We start from the raw sequence: 16816 nt of genomic DNA, 5'->3' as shown, positions 1-16816 counted from the left end.
AATTGAGGATACCTCTGCAATGACTCCTACACAGCCAACGATGGTGGCCGCCTTCGCCTGAGCGCCGCTCATCCCTCCGAGACCAGACGTGACAAACACCTTCCCAGCCAGGTCCTCCAAGCCAAGGTAACGGCGTCCAGCATTCAACACGGTCAACTGTGAGAAACAGAGACAAGACATCGAACCTTGCCAACACCCATCAAACCTTGCCAACACCCATCCATTCTTCTATTGAAACTGCAGAGCTACCCCCCCCCCCCCTCCTCCCTTTAGTCTGGTACAAAGTCATAGCCGACCACCTCAATCACTCCAGACGTCCTTAGTGATAATATTACTTACCACTGTACCATGCACAATACCCTGCGGGCCAATGTAACAATAGCTCCCTGCAGTCATTTGTCCGTACCTGTGAAGGAAAAATAAATAAAATAAGTTTTGGCTTTCAGGAAGGGAGCTTTCTGGTCAGAGCCCTCGTGGTAAAAGCCGAGTGCTGTGTAAGGCCTGGGAACAAGAAGAAAGAAGCCTAAAAATGTAATAGTTTATAGTCATTTTGAATTTTTGAAAAAACGGACGATCATTCGTCCGATAATCGGATCGTGTGTACCGGGCATAAGAGTCTTTCACCCATTGTTGCCTGTGCTAATTGACCCTGCAATTGTATGAAGGAGTTCTGTGTGGTTATGTATGATAATGTGTATTGTAGTTAGGGATTCACATTGGCTGCTTTAAGGGATTAGTTAATTAGCTCATGTTAAATTTATGTTTCTGGTTGCAGGTGTATTGTAATGCTGCGTTGCGTACACATGACCGTTTTTCGGGTTCTAAAAAAAAAACCCCCCCTTTTTTTTTTAAATGTCATTAAAAACGACCGTGTGTGGGCTCCAGAGCATTTTTAACGATCTAAAAAAAAAAAAATGGCCATTAAAAATTTCGAACATGCTCTATTTTTCCACAACGTTTTTAACAGTCGTTTTTTTTTATTTATTTTTTTATAACCTTAAAACGAGTGTGGGCTTTGACGTGAGAAAAACACGCATGCTCAGAAGCAAGTTATGAGACGGGAGCACTCGTTCTGGTAATGGAGTAAGCACATTCATCACGCTGTAACAGACAGAAACGCGCGAATCGTCTTTTACCAACACAAAAATCAGCAAAAGCAGCCCCAAGGGTGGCGCCATCCGAATGGAACTTCCCCTTTATAGTGGCGTCGTACGTCACCGCGCTTTGCTAGAGCATTCCCCCCCCCCCCCCCCCCCCCCAAGATCGTGTGTAGGCAAGGCCGTTTTAATGATCGGGTTTAAAAAAAACCTCGTTTTTTTAGAACCCGAAAAACGGTCGTGTGTACGCGGCATTAGAGTAATATGAGCAGGGGGGGGGGGGGGGCTCCTCTTTAACTGTATTCTTGTTCTAATAAAGAGTCCATGCAATCAAAAACGAGTATCATCTTGTTTTGTGCTCGTCAGCGGATTAGAATATCCGATATCTACATTCGGACTGGGAGGAAGTGGTATATGACGAAAGCACTCAAGCGCAGTGTGGGACGTTTCGTTGCAATGACCAATTTACTATCAGATCACGAAAAAACACAGCAGGTGTGGGGGGGGGGGGGGGGGGGACTCTAATCTGCTAAAAATAAGGGAATGTTCTTACATTGTCACACCCAACGCGAACATCCTGTTGTAGTCTTTCCTGGAGGAGTAGTTTGGAATCACCTTAAAAGTAGAAGAAAAAAGAAAAAAAAATGAATTATGAGAATGAGTCCAACTAGACAGGAAGTGGAATGAAAACAAGGATGTAGGTTGCGACTTACCATCCCGTTGGTGATGATGAGCCGTGGAGCTCTGGGGTGACTGGGAAAGAGGCCCAGAGGATGTCCGCTGTACATCACCAGAGTCTGATCTTCCGTCATCTCAGCCAGGTAATACATCACAAGCCAGAACTGAAGAGTCAATGGAGAGAAGACCAAACCTTGAAGTAGAACTATGGGCAACATTTGTATTTATTTTTTGTGGGGGGTGATGGAGTCAACGGCTCTTGTTTACATCGTGATCAGCCGTGATTGGACACGGCTGATCACATGGTAAAGAGTCTGTCAGAGACTCTAACTAGTTTGGGGTTGCAGTGTGCGTCAGTCCAAGGGGAACGCAGCGGGCGGGATTAGCAATTCAGAGAGTTCTTTTGTGCTTTTCCACTTCTTTGGTCATTTGTTTACAGTTACAAAGCTCCCAACTGTCCCCGATTTGAAACAAAGTCCCTCATTTTGGTCTGATCTTATTGGCCCCGGATTCAGAAAGGAGATACGAGGGCGTATCTCCGGATACGCCGTAGTAACTCTGAGTGTGCAAGCCGTTGTAACTATGCGACTGATTCATAGAATCAGTTACGCATAGATTTCCCCAAGATCCGACCGGCGTAATTTTCTTACACCGTTGTATCTTAGGCTGCATATTTACGCTGGCCGCTAGGTGGCGCTTCTGTATATTTACGCGGGGGAATATGGCAATTAGGTAGATACGCCGATTCAGAAACGTCTGTCCGGCGCATTTTTTTACGTCGTTTGCATTCGGCTTTTTCCGGCATAAAGTTACCCCTGCTATATGAGGGGTATCCTATGTCAAGTATGGACGCCGTTCCCGCGTCGAATTTTGAAAATTTTACGTTGTTTGCGTAAGTCGTTCGAATAGGGCTGTACGTAAGTTACGTTTATGTCTAAAGCATTGACGATATGCGGCGTAATTTCGAGCATGCGCACTGGGATTTTTTCACGAACGGCGCATGCGCCGTTTGTAAAAAAACGTCAAATACGCGGGGGTCACATGTAACTTAAATAAAACACGCCCGCATTTGAATTAGGCGGGCTTACGCCGACACATACGTTACGCCGCCGTAACATAGGGCGCAAGTCCTTTCTGAATAGGGAACTTGCGCCCTAATTTACGGCGGCGTAACGTATCTGCGATACGTTACGCCCGCTGATAGACAATTCTATCTGAATCCGGGCCATTGTTTTTTTAAAAAGATAAGCGTTTCCCAGTGCTAAACCTGTCATTCAATTTCTAAATTGCTGCATTCGTAGGTTTCAAAAGCCAGTGTAAAAAAGGAATAGTAGTGGGAAAAAAAAAAAAAAAATAAAAAAAAAAAATAGAAATTTGTTTTAAATTTAATGTATAATTATGTCATTTGCTTACAGAATAAATAATCAATTGTAGGACATACCTGGGCCCAGTTGCTGAAGACCTGCCCGTTCCCTCCATAGGTCACCAGTTCCTGGGGAAACTGTTACCGGAAAGAAAACCAAGACAGCCGTCAGGATTAGCCTACCATGTCAGAGCAAGGCTCCGTTCATACCAGTTTTCTATCCTCATTGTGCTAGACCAGTGGTCTCCAAACTGCGGCCCGAGGGCCGAATGTTGCCCTTTGCTTGCCTTTATCCGGCCCTTGGAGCACTATCCCTCCCAATGATACGAGACCCTATTCTGCCATCTGATACCGACAATGGAACACCATTTCTCCCACTGACACCACTAATGGGGCACTATTCCTCCCTATGATACCAGCAATGGGGCACTATTCCTCCCTATGATACCAGCAATGGGGCACTATTCCTCCCTATGATACCAGCAATGGGGCACTATTCCTCCCTATGATACCAGCAATGGGGCACTATTCCTCCCTATGATACCAGCAATGGGGCACTATTCCTCCCTATGATACCAGCAATGGGGCACTATTCCTCCCTATGATACCAGCAATGGGGCACTATTCCTCCCTATGATACCAGCAATGGGGCACTATTCCTCCCTATGATACCAGCAATGGGGCACTATTCCTCCCTATGATACCAGCAATGGGGCACTATTCCTCCCTATGATACCAGCAATGGGGCACTATTCCTCCCTATGATACCAGCAATGGGGCACCATTCCTCCCCCTGATACCAAATGTTTACTCCCACTGATGCCAGGAAAGTTTTCACTCCCGCTGGCCAAAGTCCGGCCCTCCAAGAGTCTGAAGGACAACAAACCGGCCCTTTGTTTAGAATGTTTGGAGACCCCTGTGCTAGACAAAAATAAAATAAATGACGACACAATAAAGTCACATTGAATTTATACCTGAGCTACGGCTGGATCCAGATTATTCATGATCATGTGCATTACAGCCGCTGCATGATTTATTTTGCACGGATACTTCGAAATCGGATACGCCCTGAAAAATAATAGCAATCCGAGATTATACAGATTTTTCATCTTTGTGCAACATCAGCCGCCTTGTAGGTGCAACATCATGAGATCAGTGCACCCTGCAACACGCAGCTCTGCGATCTAAGATCTTTATATACACTGTATTACCAAAAGTATTGGGACGCCTGCCTTTACACGCACATGAACTTTAATGGCGCCCCAGTCTTAGTCCGTAGGGTTCAATATTGAGTTGGCCGCGCCCTTTGCAGCTATAACAGCTTCAACTCTTCTGGGATGGCCGTCCACAAGGTTTAGGAGGGTGTCTATGGGAAGCTCAGCGCTCCAGTGAGCATGGAGGAGGAGCAGAGCGGAGAGCTGCTGATTGACAGTCGGCAGCTCTCTGCTTGGAAAGCTGTGATAACCGAGCCATCGGCAGTGTTCGATCACTCGGTGCTCAGTGTAGAGGCGCCGAGGACAGATTACCTAGGCAAGTATGATGGATGGAAAAAAAAAAAAAAAACCCACATACTTTTCTTTTAGCCCTGGTTCACACTGGGTACGATTTGAGATGCGATTTGACATGTCAAATCGCATCTCAAATCGGCGGCAATTGTCGGCAATGGCACTGTCCTAATCAGTGCGACGCCGCATCTGCGATTTCAAAAAGTAGTTCCTGTTCCTGCGATTTACATTAAATTGCGGCCGAAATCGCGGCAAAATCACAGCCGCGAAATCGCGCATTTTACCGCGATTTTGAATTCGCAGCAGTGTGAACCTAGGCTGAAGGTCTAAACTGCTGGCAACAAAAGGGAGTACACCCCTAAGTGAAAGTGTCCAAATTGGGCCCAATTAGCCGTTTTCCCCCCTTCCCCAGTGTCATGTGACTGCTTCTCCTTTGCTGACCAATCAGCATAAAGGGGTGGTCCCCGACAAAGCTGTACTTCCCCCAATTACACTGGGAGGTCACAGAGCAGACTGAGCTATCTGGATCGCAATACTGGCTGAGCGGAACAAGGAGCCTTTTGGCTATGATTAAACTGTTTTACGTATTTGTATTTTAGCTGTATGGTCAGCAATTTTTTTGGAAGTGTTCCAGCAATTTGAGTCCTCATTTACTATGATAAGGGAGGGGGGGGGGGGCAGTCACCTCATGTGGATATTGGGACAGAAGCGGTACATGTAGATGTGTCCATAATTCCGCAGCTCATCCACAAATTCCGGAGCCAAAATCCCATGATGTTCCGGGGGGAAATATCGCAAGGCATTCTCCAGGGCAAGCTAAAATACAAGAAAAAAAAAAAAAAAAAAGATGATATTATTAATCTACCTTTATTTATCCCAAAGGGAAATCATTTTTTTATATTAACCCAACTGTGTAAAAAAAAACCACACACACACACACACACACGGAAGAGTTGAAAACAAAAAAGTGTGTCTGCACATGTCACTGCTGTTAAAGAGGAAGTAAACCCAATTTTTTTTTTCTCTTATAATTAAAAAAACAAAACAAAAAAAACCCTGCAAGAGAAAGGCATAATGAGCCCCCGAAGCGCTCCTCATTCCCCACGAGTCCCTTGCATGCATCGGCGCTGTGACTGGCCGGAGCGGCAATGACGTCACTCCCACGCATGCGCGTGGGACCGGCACGATCCCCGCGCATGCGTGAGTTTCCGGCACTATCCCATTGATAAAACCGGCATGCTCAGTGCGCCTGCACCATTGTCTACGACGCGCTTGCGCTGTAGACATCGGTGCAGTCCTTTCTGCAAATATCTCCTTAACCGTGTAGGTTAAAGCGGAGGTTCACCCAAAAACACAACTTTGTACCATCCAAACTAGCATACTAGCATCAGCTACAGTATGTTTTTTTTTTTTTTTTTTTTGCGCTGTACTTACGGTTTAATCCGTAAGTTTCGTTTCAGACACCCGCGGGGAGTAGGCGTTCCTATGAAGAGTTGAACATGATTGACGGCCGGCTATGGTGCGTCACACGTTCCGAAAATAGCCAGAGTAGGACTCGGCTCTTTGCGGCGCCTCCGCACAGACTAGGAGCTGACTGCGCAGGCGCCCTATATGTCCGCGTCCTATTTTGGCTTTTTTTGGAAGGCATGACGCGCCATAGCTGGACGTCAGTCATGTACCCCTCTTCATAGGAACGCCCATTTCCCAGCCGGAGTCTGAAATGAAAGTTACGGATTAAACCTTAGTACATCGCAAAAAAAAAAAAAAAAAGGCATACTGTAGCTGACGCTAGTATGCTTTTTTTTTTTTTTTTTTTTTTAGGGTGAACCCCTGCTTTAAGGAGATATTTCTTGCAAATACAGGGCAGGCAAGCCTTAATCTAGGCTTACCTGTAGGTGCAAGTGGTCAGAGAGGGTTTACAACCACTTTAAAGGGTCTGCGAGAGGAGAGGAGAGGAGAGGAGAGGAGAGGAGAGGAGAGGAGAGGAGAGGAGAGGAGAGGAGAGGAGAGGAGAGGAGAGGAGAGGAGAGGAGAGGAGAGGAGAGGAGAGGAGAGGAGAGGAGAGGAGAGGAGAGGAGAGGAGAGGAGAGGAGAGGAGAGGAGAGGAGAGGAGAGGAGAGGAGAGGAGAGGAGAGGAGAGGAGAGGAGAGGAGAGGAGAGAACAATTTAAAAGGAAAACTGTTATTCACAGAATCAAAATGTAGCAGTAGGAACAAAAACAAGGAGCATTTAAAAAAAAAAAAAAATATTACTAAATAAAACCCCGCCACCAAAAATGGAAGCAGGCAGGGTCCATTGCAGTTGTGGGCATCTGAAGCCCGCCAGTCTTAATTTCAGGGATTTCAGTGCAGCTGGCTACCCAGCATGCACCTCCCATTTTTGTGCCTGCGCAGTAAAGTCTCCAGACGGCGCCGATTACAGCAATAGGCCATTCCCATGGACTACTGGGATAGCCGACACCCCAGCAGTCCATGGGAATCACCTTGCGACGTAATCGCCTAGATGGCCGGTGATCTGCCGAGCTGGTTCCGGCTATCGTGAAAGTTCCTGCGCAGGCGCAATCTGATCTGCCGAGATGGTTCCTGCTAACGGGAAAGTTCCTTCAAGGACTGCGCAGGCGCAAACTTGCCGACGGAAATCTCCGAACCTCGGCCGGCATCCAGGGCGACGTGGCTTTCAAGTAAAGTGGCCAGTCGGCCTCACTTCGCTCGGATGGCTCGCTCGGCCTCCTGTTTTTTTTCTCGAACATCCTCCAATCCACGGGGATGTTAAAGAATGAGCCTGGATGCCAGCCGAGGTTCGGAGATTTCCGTCGGCAAGTTTGCGCCTGCGCAGTCCTTGAAGGAACTTTCCTGTTAGCAGGAACTATCTCGGCAGATCAGATTGCGCAGGAACTTTCACGATAGCCGGAACCAGCTCGGCAGATCACCGGCCATCTAGGCGATTACGTCGCAAGGTGATTCCCATGGACTCTTTGAAGGAACTTCCCCGTTAGGGGAACCTTAAGGACAAGTCACCGGACCAGAAGGGCTGCAAGTACTAAAGCTAAAAACAGTATTAAAAAAAAAAAAAAAAAAAAAGAGTGGAACTCCACTTTAAGTTGGTGCCAAGTCCGCTGCCCCAGGTTTCCCGTCTCAGGGTGGCTCCTTTCGCTATCAATGTCGTACGGAACCACCCTTGTATGCAGAGACTAGAGTGGCGTCTTCCTACACTATGTACATCAATAGAAACACACAGCCCCACAGCCAAGAATGGCAAGGCATGGCCCTTCTCACCTCCACGCCAACAGACTGGCTGAAGACTGCACTGTCCACTGTTAACACTTTCCTGTGAGGTTCAGGAAAGCAGCACTGACACCAGGTGCCAGCAGCATTGAAAAGTTGTAAACTGCAAGTGCTGGGGGTAAGGATTTTAAACAAATAGTTTACTGGGGAAGGTTTTGTGCACGTAGTTTAATACTACTTTAACCCCTTGCTGGTCACCCCCTCCCCCATAGATAAGTACTTGGACTGGGGGGAGAAGCCGAGAATGCAGATTTTGCCCCTGGAATAAACACAAAGGGCCAGATCCACGTAGCCTGGCGCATTGTTGCGTCCGGCGTAGCGCATCTCTGATACACTACACTACGCCGCCGTAACTTACAGCGTATTTTCCTTATCCTGAAAGAATTTGCGCCGTAAGTTACGGCGGCGTAGTGTAACTTTGGCGGCGTAAGAGCGCGCAATTCAAATGGATGTCATGGGGGCGTGTTTTATGTGAATACGTCTTGACCCGACGTAAATGACGTTTTTTTTTTATTTTTTTAGCGGCGCACGCGCCGTCCGTGGGGGTATCCCAGTGCACATGCTCGAAATTAACCCGCAACAAGCCAATGCTTACGACATGAACGTCATTCTACGCAAAGCCCTATTCGCGAACGACTTACGCAAACAACGTAACATTTTCAAAATTCAACGCGGGAACGACGTCCATACTTAACAAAGGATACGCCTCATATAGCAGGGGTAACTATACGCCGAAAAAAGCCTTACGAAAAGCACGTAAAAAAAAAAATGCGCCGGCCAGACATATGTTCGTGGATCGCCGTATCGAGCTAATTTGCATACTTGACGCGGAGATGCGACCTAGCGGCCAGCGTAAATATGCACCTTAGATCCGACGGCGTACGTCAGTCGGATCTAGCCCAGCTTCAGGCGTATCTTGTTTTGTGGATACAAAGATACGCCGGAGCAACCTAGAAGTTACGCGGCATAACAATAGATACACCAGCGTTACTTCTTTGAGGATCTGGCCCAAAATGTTTATTGGCGGCGAAGACACGGAAGATCATCCTACAGATAGGATCCTCGTGGAACACGGAGAAGCTGTTACACAAGAGCTGACAATCATTAACCCGATGTGTGAGGAGAACCTTGTCTGCGGTCTTAAAGAGGAATTGCAACCTAAACAAGGTTAGTTTCAGACAAACAAATACGGTTGCAGTAATCCTGCGCTCACGTGCCATTGTAAAAGTAAATAGAAGGTTGGGAAATTCTATTTGAACAATCTACAACCCTGTTGCCCAACCTGCGTGTGGCCCTTGGCACTCCTTGTGCGGCCCTCGGGGGCCCCTGCAGGCACCATTCTGTTTATTCCCCAGTTATAGCAGGGATCTCTAGCAGTCTTGTGTAACACGTCTACAGTCTATGGCCATTTCTTAAAACATGACCATCTCCTGCAACGTGCCCACAGCCCACCACCATCTCCCGGGCCCACAGCCCACCACCATCTCCCGGGCCCAGAGCCCACCACCATCTCCCGGGCCCAGAGCCCACCACCATCTCCCGGGCCCACAGCCATCTCCCGGGCCCAAAGCCCACGACCATCTCCCGGGCCCACAGCCCACCACCATCTCCCGGGCCCACAGCCATCTCCCGGGCCCAAAGCCCACGACCATCTCCCGGACCCACAGCCCACAACCATCTCCCGGACCCACAGCCCACGACCATCTCCCGGACCCACCGCCATCTCCCGGACCCACCGCCCACCACCATCTCCCGGACCCACCGCCCACCACCATCTCCCGGACCCACCGCCCACCACCATCTCCCGGACCCACCACCATCTCCCGGACCCACCACCATCTCCCGGACCCACGGCCCACCACCATCTCCCGGACCCACGGCCCACCACCATCTCCCGGACCCACAGCCCACCACCATCTCCCGGACCCACAGCCCACCACCATCTCCCGGGCCCACCACCATCTCCCGGACCCACAGCCCACCACCATCTCCCGGACCCACAGCCCACCACCATCTCCCGGACCCACAGCCCACCACCATCTCTGTTCATGGTTGTCCCTTTGGAAAAAAATTCAGACGACAGCTGTATACCAATGATCAGATTATCGTACAATCGATTCGAAATCTGCATTTTTTTATTTATACGATATTCTGATCGTGTGTACGGGGCTTAATGCTGATGTCAGACAGACAATTCTGCATTTAGACAAATTGCCAGCGGCAGGATCGCTAAAGAAGTTGCCGTCGGCTCGGATTGCGCCTGCGCACTCTGGGGGGAACCATATCGATGGTAGGAACCAGCTCGCCAGAACACCGGTCTGTCTCTGTCTGTCTATGGAATCTCTCCTATATGTCACTGGCATTGGGACCCCCCCCCCCCCCCCATCTTACAGCCTCAGAGGGAGCCATTTTTGCTTGCGACTCTGCCACAGGGATTGCCATGAGTTGTCAGAGTCAGCCATCCGACGTCAGCCAAAGAGAACCAATAATTCAGGATAAATCGGCAAAGTGGTTAAAAAAAAAAAAAAAAATGAAAATAAAAACATTTAAAATGTAAAAAAGTAGCAATTTGGACTTTTTTGGCTCCATTGTAACTTTTTGCATTATCTCCCAGAAGTTCCCTGCAACCCCCCCCCCCCATACACCTACCTTCTCTTCCTGGGCCGACAGCTGGGGTGTGCGGATGGGAGCGTGGGGTACCCCATTATCCCTCCCCTGGTTTGAGGGTAGGGGGTGGAGGGGCAGCCCAGCACAAAGTTCCTGCAGACTAATCATCAGGGAAAGAAGCAGCAGACAGGTCAGCTGAACACACACAAGTGTGACCCTGGGTGCCTATCAGGTGAAAAGTCCACACCCACTATGGATCTGCCACCTGATTGGTCGGTGCGGCTTCCCCAAATTAATGTGTTACCTGACCTAACATTGCACAGACACAGGGAGCATCCTGCGCTTAAAGGGCCAGGCAGCCGCAAAGGTAAGTTTGGCTTGTGAAAGAATGATTGGGGTGTGTATCAGCATGGAAGGGTCAGTCCCTGTGTGACAGCGCAGTCACCGCTCCGCCATCGTCAGCCCACCCAAAAAGTGAGATTTAACCATACCGGGCACTTATACACCCTCCCACCCAGACCAATTTTTAGCTTTCAGCGCTGTTGCACTTTGAATGACAATTGCGCGGTCGTGCTACACTGCACCCAAACTAAATTTTTATCATTTTGTACCCACAAATAGAGCTTTCTTTTGGTGGTATTTGATCACTTCTGGGATTTTTATTTTCTGCAAAAAAAAATTAAAAATGACTGAAAATTTACAAAAAAAAACTTTTTTTTTGTTTCTGTTATAAAACATTGGGCTGGATTCCGGTAGAATTGCGCATTATTTACGGAGGCGCAGGGCAACGTTTTTGCCCTGCGCCCCCGCAAATTTGCTGCGCTGCCCTTGATTCACGGAGCAGTAGCTCCGTAAATTGCGTGGGCGCGCCGCCAAAATGCCCGGCGCAAGCGCGCACAATTTAAATGATCCCGTAGGTGGCGGGAATCATTTAGATTAGGCGCGTTCCCGCGCCGATCATAGAGCGCATGCTCCGTCGGGAAACTTTCCCGACGTGCATTGCGGCAAATGACGTCGCAAAGGACGTCATTTGCTTCAAAGTGAACGTGAATGGCGTCCAGCGCCATTCACGATTCACTTACGCAAACTACGTAAAATTCTAATTTTGCGACGCGGGAACGACGTACGCAGGGCTCGCGCAACGTTGTGAATCGGCGTTAGTATGCAATTTGCATACTATACGCTGAGCACAACGGGAACGCCCCCTAGCGGCCTGTGTAAGAATGCAGCCTACAAAACGACGGCATAAGGAGCCTTATGCCAGTCATTTCTTAGGCTGCAGTCGGCGTAACGAGGTTCCTGAATCAGGAGCATTTGTAACGCCGGCGCAGGTAAGCAATTGCGCTGTGTAACTATGGTTACGCAGACGCAATTGCTCTTTGAATCTACCCCACTGTAAATAAGTACGTTTTCTCCTTCACTGATGGGCACTGATGGTACTGCACTGACGGGAACTGATAAGGCGGCACTGATGGGCACTGATGATGGGCACTAATATGCGGCACGGATGGGCACTGATAGGCAGCACAGATGGGCGCGGATAGGCGGCACGGATAGGCGGCACAGGTGGGCACAGATAGGCGGCACGGATGGGCACGGATAGGCGACACGGATGGGCACGGATAGGCGGCATGGATGGGCACTGATAGGCGGCATGGATGGGCAATGATAGGTGGCACAGATAGGTGGCACTAACGTATGTGTTGTACTAATGGATGCCAATCAGTGCCAAACAATGCCTGCCAATCAGTGATGCCCATTGTGGACACTGATTGGCATCCATTGCGGGCACTGATTGGCATCCATTATTTGTGTATCCCTGGTGGTCTAGGGTGGCATACCTTTGTTTTACAGTGGTCCAGTTTTACAGTGTTTTACAGTGGTCCAGTGGGCATCCCTGGTGGTCTAGTGGCATCCCTGGTGGCCCAGTGGGCATCCTCAGGGGGGGGCTGTGCTGATAATCGATCAGCACAAACCCCCCCCCTGTCAGAGGAGCAGCCGATTGGCTCTCCTCTACTCGCGTCTGACAGACGCGAGTGAGGAAAAGCCGATTACCGGCTTTTCCTGTTTACATCGTGATCAGCCGTGATTGGACACGGCTGATCACGTGGTAAAGAGTCTCCGTGAGAGACTCTTTACCTAGATCGGTGTTGTGGGGTGTCAGACTGACACCCTGCAACAATGATCGCCGCGATGCGCGCCCCAGGGGCCACGCAGCGGCTCAATATCCTGAGGACGTCATATGACGTCCACTCAGGATATTGAAACCACTTTGCCGACGTCAATTTGTCATTGGGGTTAAAGGGGTTGTTAAGGTACAAATGCTCGCCCCCTCCCTTGGACTACAGGAGAGTCAGGACGCTCTCTACGTTGCAGATAGAGAAAGGAGCTGTGTGTTAGTGGGTGTCCTGACTCTCCTGTAGTCCAAGGGAGGGGGCGAGCACGACACTCCACACCAGGGAGAAAGCCTTGCATTACTGTGTGGAGTTACAGACAGAAGAACAGGAAGTGAGGATTTCTCAGAAGAAATAAGGACATTTAAAAGCAAAATGGAAGGATGAGGTAAGTGAAGGAGGACGGCCCCCCCCCCCCCCCCCCACATACACACTATTAGATTTTCTGCAGATTTTTATCTTCAGATTTACCAAAACCAAGTAGTGCAAGGGCCGGCCTGATTGCATACAAATTGAAACTCCTCGACCCCTTGCACACTGGAGGCGTTTTTCAGGCACTTTAGAGCTAAAAATAGCGCCTGTAAAGCGCCTGAAAAAAGCCTCAGCTGCAATCCCAATGTGAAAGCCGGAGTGCGCTGGCAGGACGTCAACAAAAGTCCTACATGCAGCTTCTTTGCAGCGCTTTAGGAGCGGTATATGCACCGCTTCTAAAGCGCACCTACCCATTGAAATCAATGGGGCAGCGCTGCCGAACCGCCTTGCAAGAAAAACGCAGGAAAAATGTTTAAATCCTTTAAATCCTATGGGACCTTTCACATCCACTGCTCTGTGGGTGTGCACCAAAAATGCAGCTTCCCATGAATGGAAAGCGCAGCAAAATCGCTGTAAAAACACACCAGTGATTTGCGCTTTTTGTGCATTTTTGAATCACATGTGCATTTTTCACAGGTGCAGGTGGCCCAAAAAATGCAACAGAGAAGCCGGGGAAACACATCTGAAACGCATCAAAATCATGGTTAAAAAACGCATATTTGTTTTTACCCTGATTTTGCTACAGAGCAGTGTGAAAGGGGCTTTAGATCAGATCCAATCGTACAGTTGACTAGTGCAGGAAATGATCGTATTGCAGGGATCGGCTCACTTTACATGTATAACCAGCTTTCACAATAATAATAATAATAATAATAAATTATTATTGTTATTATTATTGGGAAAGCTGGTTATATAATAAAACTGATTGTTAGAGCCGGTTCACACTGGGGCGGCGCGACTTGCCGTGCGACTCGGCAAGGCGATGTGAAGACGACTTCAGAGGCGACTTTCAAAATGACTTCTGTATTGAAGTCAATGGAAATCGACCCCCAAAGTAGTACAGGAACTTTTTTCGAAGTTGGAGCGACTTAAGTCGCTTCTATTAGAACGGTTCCATTGTACAGAACGGGACGCGACTTGTCAGGCGGCTGACGAGTCGCCACCTGTGTGAACCGGCTCTTACATGTATTACAAACTTTTGCAATAATTATAAGAATAATAATAATACTACAGATTGTTACATATATAACAAGATTTTGTAATAATAATAATAATAATAATAATAATAATAATAAAACAGATTGTTATGTGCATAAATGGCTTTTATAATAATAATAATAAAAATAAAAATACTGATTGCAATAAAAACAACAATAATTATAAAACTGATTTTTAATGTATAACCAGTTTTTGTAGTAATAATAATAATAATAATAATAATAATAATAATAATAATAATAATCATCACCATCAAAATAATGATAAAAAAGATTGTCATTTGTATAACTAGCTTTTGTAGTATTATTATAATAATTAATAATATTATTATTATTATTATTATTATTATTATTGCGAAAGCTGGTTATACATGTAACAATTTATTTTATTATTATTATTACTATTAATAATAATAAAAGAGATTGCAATATGTATAACCAGCTTTCGCAATAATAATAATATTATTATTAATAATAATAAATATAATAATAATATTGCTACAAAAGCTAGTTATACGAATGACAATCTGTTGTATCATTATTATTATTATTATTATTATTATTATTATGATTATTATTATTAATAATAATCACCATAATAATGATAAAACAGACTGTCATTTGTATAACTATCTTTTGTAGTAATATTATTATTATAATTATTATTAATAATAATATTATTATTATTATTATTGCGAAAGCTGGTTATACATGTAACACTTTATTTTATTATTATTACTATTAATAATAATAATAATAAAAGAGATTGTAATATGTATAACCAGCTTTCGCAATAATAATATTATTGTTAATAATAAATATAATAATAATAATATTTCTACAAAAGCTAGTTATACGAATGACAATCTGTTTTATCATTATTATTATTATTATTATGATGATTATTATTATTAATAATAATAATAATAATCATCATCATAATAATAAAACAGACTGTCATTTGTATAACTAGCTTTTGTAGTAATATTATTATTATTATTATTATTTTTATTAATTATTGCGAAAGCTGGTTATACATATAATAATCTCTTTTATTATTATTAATAGTAATAATAATGATAATAATAAAATAAATTGTTACATGTATAACCAGCTTTCGAAATAATAATAATAAGAAGAATGATAAACAGATTGTTATATGTACAACTAGCTTTTTTAATGCCAATATTAATAATAATAATAATAATAAAAAAAAAAATGTTTCAATGTATAGCCAATTGACGACAGATTTAGTACTAATCAGGGCTTTTTTTTCATGGGGAACTCGGTTTCACCACCTCTGGCTCAGACCCTTTGGTGCCTACTCACCACAATCACTTGTAAACACAGAAGTCTGGTTTCTGTGTTTACAAGTGACAGCTCTGCATTCTGTGTGTAACCCCCCCTGAATTCTGCATTCTGTATGTAATGCAATCCTGGTATTTAACCACTTGGGATACGCGCTATAGACCAAAGACGTCCACAGCGCGGCTCTCAAGTGCCGAGTGGACGTCTTTGGACGTCCGGTTGTTGTCATTCCCCGTGAGCGCCACTGGGGGCGCGCAGCGGGGAAACAACGTGCCCGGCGCATCGCTCGGGAGCCGATGCGTGTGCCTGGCAGCCGCGATGTCCGCCAGGTACCCGCGATCGGCAGTGACAGCAGGGACGTGGAGCTCTGTGTGTGTAAACACAGAGCTCCGCGTGCTGTCAGGGAGAGAGGAGACCGATCTGTGTCCCTTGTACATAGAGACACAGCATCGGTCACCTCCCCCAGTCAGTCCCCTCCCCCCACACAGTTAGAACACACCCAGGATACACATTTAACCCCTTCCTCACCCCCTAGTGTTAACCCCTTCACTGCCAGTCACATTTATACAGTAATTAGTGCATTTTTATAGCACTGATCGCTGTATAAATGTGAATGGTCCCAAAATTGTGTCAAAAGTGTGCGATACGTCCGCCGCAATATCGCAGGCCTGACAAAAAAATCACAGATCGCCGCCATTACTAATAAAAAAATAAAATAAAAAAAAAACATAAATCTATCCCCTATTTTGTAGGCGCTATAACTTTTGCGCAAACCAATCAATATACGCTTATTCCGATTTTTTTTAACAAAAATATGTAGAAGAATATGTATCGGCCTAAACCGAGGGAAATTTTTATTTTTTTTAGAAAAAAAATGGGATATTAATATAACAAAAAGTAAAAAATATTGTGTTTTTTTTTCAAAATTTTCTGTCTTTTTATGTTTATAGCGCAAAAAATAAAAATCGCAGAGATGATCAAATACCACCAAAAGAAAGCTCTATTTGTGGGGAAAAAATGATAAAAAATATAATTTGGGTACCGTGTTGTATGACCGCGCAATTGTCATTCAAAATGCGTCAGCGCTGAAAATTGGTCTGGGCACGAAGGGGGTTTAAGTGCCCAGTAATGAAGTGGTTAATGCCCCTTTAAAGCGGTGGTTCACCCTCAGTGACACGATTTTACCATCGAGACAGGCATGGTAGCGCGAGCTACAGTATGCCTGTCCCGATTTTTTTTACCCCCGTACTCACTGTGTACTCGTACATTAT

General features: G+C 46.0%; 1 protein-coding gene across 1 annotated transcript in view; it reads right to left on the bottom strand.

Annotated features, from left to right (window-relative positions):
* UROC1 (urocanate hydratase 1) overlaps positions 1-10759 on the bottom strand; it is a 29525-nt gene extending 18766 nt beyond the window's left edge. The window contains exons 1-8 of the mRNA XM_040358886.1: positions 10577-10759; positions 5329-5459; positions 4113-4206; positions 3217-3276; positions 1811-1939; positions 1651-1712; positions 340-406; positions 13-156 (exon numbers count right to left, since the gene is read on the bottom strand). Coding sequence (XP_040214820.1) covers positions 13-156; positions 340-406; positions 1651-1712; positions 1811-1939; positions 3217-3276; positions 4113-4206; positions 5329-5459; positions 10577-10702 — 813 coding nt within the window. The 5' untranslated portion in view covers positions 10703-10759. The remainder of the gene's footprint in view (positions 1-12; positions 157-339; positions 407-1650; positions 1713-1810; positions 1940-3216; positions 3277-4112; positions 4207-5328; positions 5460-10576) is intronic.
* Between the last annotated feature and the right edge of the window lie 6057 nt (positions 10760-16816).

The sequence above is a fragment of the Rana temporaria genome, chromosome 7, assembly GCF_905171775.1.
Source record: "Rana temporaria chromosome 7, aRanTem1.1, whole genome shotgun sequence".
Lineage (NCBI taxonomy): Eukaryota > Metazoa > Chordata > Amphibia > Anura > Ranidae > Rana > Rana temporaria.
The sequence above is the reverse complement of the archived record's forward strand: the minus strand, read 5'-3'. Positions and strand labels throughout refer to the sequence as shown.